Below are 5,948 nucleotides of genomic sequence, written 5' to 3'. Positions count from 1 at the left end.
CAGACTCTTGACATCATTTATACTTGGACCTCCATCAGCAAATATGACTTTGAACAATACCTTTGTTTTTCTTTAATTATGACATTATGTCCAGTCAGTTAAAGTCCAACATTCTCTGAGGTAAACAGCTGAAGCAGTTTACCTTAATAAGTTAGCAGTTTGCATTCTGAGGTCAATCTTTTGGGGTGGGTTTGGGGGTGAGAGCTGTCAGCTTAGCTACGGAAGACCCTTCCTGATAATCTTCTTAAGTTAAGATTTATTATTTTTATGCATATGTGCCTGAATGAGTGAGTTCATATGTACCACATGTGTACAGGAGATCACAGGGGCCAAAAGAGGGTCATTTCCTGTGACTGGAGTTAGAGTCAGTTGTGAGATGCCATGTGAGTGCTGGGAATTGAACCTGGGTCCTCAGCAAGAACAGGTTTCAAAGAATCAGATTCCTTCTTTTGCCCTCCTTCTGACTTCCTTGGGCCCAGGTGTGTGCATGGTACACATGCAAAACCAATGCTCATACGCATGAAATGTGAATGAATCTTTTCAAAGAAAACCCAAGTAATTCAGCTTCTTCCACACTCCACTCAAGTCTTGAAGCAAAGATTCTCTCCATGCTTGACCTCCAGTTCAGTACCCACCCACTCCATAACTGGCTTTCTGATTCCAAGTCAGATCCAAAGGTGCATCTGGTTCCGGATGGCAGCCCTCTAGAACACCCACTGTTTTTCTTGGGAATATGTTTTGCGAAATGTATGAGTGATAGAATCAATCCATAGGAGATGACGTTGCCAAGTTTGAAAAGGGCAGGAACAATCCTTGGCTTCACATCAGTACATGAGAAAACATTCCACAAAGCCTGAGGGAAGGAGGCCCATATGAGAAGGAAAAAAAAAACACTCGAACCCAGAGAGAATATAAAGACGAGCAATGTGCTGGAGGTGGAGTGTGGGTACCATCAGCAGAGAGATTGTCCTGACAGAGAGGCAATTCTATTTCCTACCAACATGAAGCTGTTGCTGCTGCTGCTGTGTCTGGGCCTAACCCTGGTCTGTGGCCATGAAGAAGAAGCTAGTTTCGAGAGAGGGAACGTCGATGTGGACAAGGTATGCTCAGCGAATAGTAACTTCTGTCTCAGAAAGTGTTTTGGCGAACTCTTGAAGCCAAGCGGGTCCACTGAGGGGATGGGTACAGTGGCCTGTTCTATTAGACAAAGGAATGGCTTCAGACCTTGAAGTAAGACCAGTTGTATGCTATTCAGATCTAACAACATTTGGGGACCTCTGCTCTCACTGAGAGGCAGGGACAGAATGTTAGGTACTGTGACAACTCTATCAAGCCAAATTCAAGAAGAAACACATCCATGCGGTATTCCTACCCACTTCTCCCTTAAGCATTTTCTTATCAATTACAGCTCAATGGGGATTGGTTTTCTATTGTCATGGCCTCTGACAAAAGAGAAAAGATAGAAGAGAATGGCAGCATGAGAGTTTTTGTGCAGCACATCGATGTCTTGGAGAATTCCTTAGGCTTCAAGTTCCGTATTAAGTAAGTGAGCTGTCTGCCCTTAGCTGAGGGAGAAGAAATAAGAGCAAATTCGTAATTACCAAAGTATCAGACAGAAACAAAATAACCTTTAAAAAAAGCCATTTTGCTAATTTTGCAAAAATATTCAAAAGGTAAATGGAATCAGAAACTGGAGATACCTATAGAGTAGAGCGTGAAGAAGCCAGCCAGATGAAAAATCCCCTAAGCATCAGCTTGCTCTGTTTTACAGGGTAAATGGAAAGTGCAGGGAACTCTATTTGGTTGCCTACAAAACGCCAAAGGATGGCGAATATTTTGTTGAATGTAAGTATATAGAAGGTCTATACATCTATCCACAAGGATTTAGTAAACCCTACCACCTTTATCGTGTGTGTATGTGTGTGTGTGTGTGTGTGTGTGTGTGTGTGTGTGCGTGTGTCTGTGTGTGTGTGTGTGTGTGTGTGTGTGTGTGTGTGTGTGTTGCTGGGGATTCAACTCAGGAACTTGCACCTCCCAGTCAAACTTTCTACTAGGGAACTCACCACAACCCCTTGTAGAATCTCAAGCACTTCCTGACATGGTTGATTTAGCCAGGGACATGGGGGCCATCTAGTAGTTAGAACCCTGTGGCAGGCAAGGGAGATAAGTATGGTGAGGTGGAATCTGATACTGTCCGGTAGCTAGCACCAGTTCACATTGATCAGGATGTAGCCATGTGAGACAGCAGACTTATGAAAGATAGACGTGTCGCTTGAAGGTGCTGAGAGAGGCAGGTGAGCCTCAGAGAGGATGAGAGAGAGTGAGTCGCTGCTGTGGCTAAGTGTTGTCTAGTGGGCGTCGTCCCAGGGCCCCTTCCTTAGAAGTTACTTCATCAAGTCCAGAAAGCTACAGATGGGAAGCAGCAGACATCCCTGCCCCCCATCTCTTCCAGGATATTTACTCTAATGATTTTCATCTTTGGGGTAGAACAGGTAAAGGGTTTACATAATTACATGCAGACCAGAGAATTTCTGAGCTGTGTCCCATGTCCTCCACAGATGACGGAGGGAATACATTTAATATACTTAAGACAGACTATGACAGATATGTCATGTTTCATCTCGTTAATTTCAAGGACGGGGAAACCTTCCAGCTGATGAATCTCTTCGGTAAAGTATTTCCACAAGGACACGGATCTTGGGGTGGGAAAACAGGAAGGAAACTCTAGCTTTAATATGGTCTTCCCAGCTTGGTCCTGCCTCTTCCTCACTTCCTGAAGGTCGACGATGTTCACCTGTACGCTGCCTCAAGCACAGTGATGGGTACACTCTGAAATCTCTCCGTGTGCCAGAAGGCCATTCCGTGGGTGCCACATTCAGGATAGATTGGACCCACACCTGTCAACCATGTCACCAGCCATTTTCTCACCCTTATGGGGGAGCCCCTGTCCCCTCACTTAGTTTTGTGGTCAATGCCTAGGACACAGCTCCTACACTCACTGCTGCTCTTTTCACAGGCAGAACAAAGGATCTGAGTTCAGATATCAAGGAAAAGTTTGCAAAACTATGTGTGGCGCATGGAATCACTAGGGAGAATATCATTGACGTAACCAAGACTAGTAAGTCAGGATTCACTTATTTTTCTCGTCCTGAATATTATATCATAGAAGAAATAAACCTTGGGGATTGGCTATCAGCCGTTTGTTGAAAGCTGGAGAGGCACCTCATTTCTTCGGGGAATAACGTGGACCTGGTACCTGAACACGTTCTTGTTCTCACCCTGCAGATCGCTGTCTCCAGGCCCAAGGTTGAAGAAAGGCCTGAGCCTCCAGGTGGGCAATCTCCAGTAAGAGCAAGGAAGGGGTGGGCATGGACCAGGCCTTCCAAAAGCGTTAGTATTGTGCACACAAATTATTATAAGAAGAATTTGATAAGGAGTCTTTGAGGAGAGCTTGAAAAATGACTTTGAATTATGTGGATTTGTGATTATCTGGTCCTATTTTGAGCTCTAAAGTAAAGTGAACCAAGCACTTAGGCAAGAAAACAAGGGAGTGAGTTTTCCATAGTTGCTGCACGGTTGTGTAAAAGGGCTCAGCAATGTGTTAATTGTCATTAAGAGTTAAAGTTTGAAACAGAAAGTAGCAGGATGCGAGTATGACTGCTCTTCAGAGACTGCGGTCCTACTCCATCCCACTCTGGACAATAAGATCTTCATCTGAACTCCGTACAACCTTGGCTTCTTACCTGGAAGTGGAGTTGCATGATCTCCACTTCTCTTCCAGTTTGGAGAGCAGACTCCTTTGACCCATCTTTCCCATTTCCCAAGACTTCACTCAGATAATGTAGGAAAGTCTTTAAAAGTGGCCAAGGCTTTCACCATTATTCCTCAAGGCAATGACCATTCTTCAGAGCTTCTTATGCGGAAGGTTGTGGAACCAAGCCTCAGACCTTTCATTACTTCATTTTTCATATGCCATCCATAAGGAAAGAGTAATTTATTCTATGCCTTTAATCCCTGTTTTCTGGCAAATAATGTTGATTAGATTGCAGGGCAAGATCTATTTCTTCATCCTTTGTTCTACATAATAGAGTGCCTCTCTGTCCAGAAGTCAATCCAAGAAGTGCTTAATGGGTTCCTGTATTCTTTCTTCCTGGATTACTCAGTGCTGAGTGGAGACTTCTCATCAGGACTCCAGCATCACCATTTCCTGTCTATGGAGCATCCTGAGCCAAATTCTGCGATCTGATTTCCATCTTGTGTCACAGAAAAGTGCAATCCTGGTCTCTCCAGCGTCTTCCCTAGTTACCCAGGACAACACATCGAGAATTAAAAGCTTTCTTAAATTTCTCTTTGCCCCACCCATGATCATTCCGCACAAATTTCTTGCTCTTGCAGTTCAATAAATGATTACCCTTGCACTTAAATGTATGTCTATTTGTCCAGAGGGCTAACCCATGAGAGAATGAGGGGACCTCCTTAGTCCTGTACCCAAGATCCTTCCTCATGTCCCAGAATCTAATCTGAGTCTCAGGATTTCACCACCTCTGGAGCTGTCCCAAGACCTGATGAATGCTCTCTAGGGCTCCTGCCTTAGAGGCTTTATAAGGACCATAGACACATGAGACTTGCTGCACGATTATTCCATCCATAGACTATCTTTTCCAACAGATCGAGGAGAGACACAATTTTCTTTTTTTTTTAAATTTCTTATATGCTGTTTTATTAACTTCACCCACTTGAACAATGGAGAATACCATTTTCTCCTTGAAAATGGAGTAGTTGCTTGCATGGGTAATGTGTTTGTTGCACATGAATTCAAATATACAGAATTTCCATGGTAAAATGTTAGGAAGATACAATCACACTCAAATCACAGAGTTTGGTGCTACGTGTAGATCAGAAAATACATTAAAAAAACAATTGTATACAAGTAGAACTAACCTCCAAAATGTTCCACCTCTAAATGCAAAACGAACAGCAATTCATATAAAAACTCCTACGATTTTATTAACAGATTCCGGAAACAAAATTATGGTTTTCAGCACTTTATGTGCTTAACCTTTAATTTTTCAAAGGTAAAATATTGAAAGAGAAGAAAATGTTTTTAATTATGCTTTTATCTCTTCCCTCCCAATATCTACTTATCTGCAATTACAATGAAAAGAGGATTAGCTGTTTCACTTAAGTCTTCATACTATGCCACGGGATGGAAGACTCGAAAAGGGTGAGAAAAACTCACTTGCAATTGTGTGCAAAATATTGAATTGATCAAAGTACATGCACAGGTTGGTTTTTCTACTAAGCTTCCAGTTAGAGCAATATTTATGACACACATTACTTACCACAGCCTTGACAGAGAACTCAAGTACGTGTCTGCAGATGGATGAATTGATAAAGACCTGTAGCACACATGGTATGTCACAGTGCAGAGGAGTTTCCAGTCACACAACACCCCTATCATCTGTACGATATTCATGACCATAAATGTCATAAGAGTAAGTACACTAAGCGAGACAGAGAATGAAAAGTAGCATGTATGGTTGTGGTTAGAATATGGAGAGACAATGGAGTAAAGAGGTCATCACAGAATGCAGAGGTAGAGAAAGGCAGGATGGGAAAGTTTCAAACTAACATATAGAATGGCAATTACACTTAATTATATTATATTGCTTACTTAATACCAGTGAAGAGCAGAGTTAATATACAGTAACTGTGTGTCAATGAAAATGTTAACCACCTAAACTTTGGTAATCATTTCACATCTCCACATAACAAAATATCATGAGTACGGTAAAAGTATGCATTTTAAGTCCCAAAGAAAAGGTATTTGAAAATATTCTTGCTTTTGCAAAGGCTTTAAAGGTATTTCATGACCTAAGCTAGTAATAAGGACTCCCACTCAAATTATATGGTTTTGAATTTCAAACAGCATCCTTGTTCTTTGCTTA

The 5,948-nt window shown here is 42.1% G+C and overlaps 1 protein-coding gene across 1 annotated transcript; it reads left to right on the top strand.

Annotated features, from left to right (window-relative positions):
• The first annotated feature begins 771 nt into the window (after positions 1–771).
• Positions 772–4,424, top strand: LOC134478903 (major urinary protein-like). The gene is made up of 7 exons (XM_087551609.1): positions 772–1,100; positions 1,409–1,542; positions 1,772–1,845; positions 2,559–2,669; positions 3,017–3,118; positions 3,286–3,331; positions 4,164–4,424. The coding sequence occupies exons 1-6, from the start codon at positions 873–875 to the stop codon at positions 3,309–3,311; spliced, it is 675 nt and encodes a 224-aa protein (XP_087407735.1). The 5' UTR covers positions 772–872; the 3' UTR covers positions 3,312–3,331; positions 4,164–4,424.
• The last annotated feature ends 1,524 nt before the right edge of the window (positions 4,425–5,948 follow it).

Source organism: Rattus norvegicus, chromosome 5 (assembly GCF_021556685.1).
Source record: "Rattus norvegicus strain SHRSP/BbbUtx chromosome 5, alternate assembly SHRSP_T2T, whole genome shotgun sequence".
NCBI lineage: Eukaryota > Metazoa > Chordata > Mammalia > Rodentia > Muridae > Rattus > Rattus norvegicus.
This window is presented reverse-complemented; position numbering and strand designations above follow the sequence as displayed.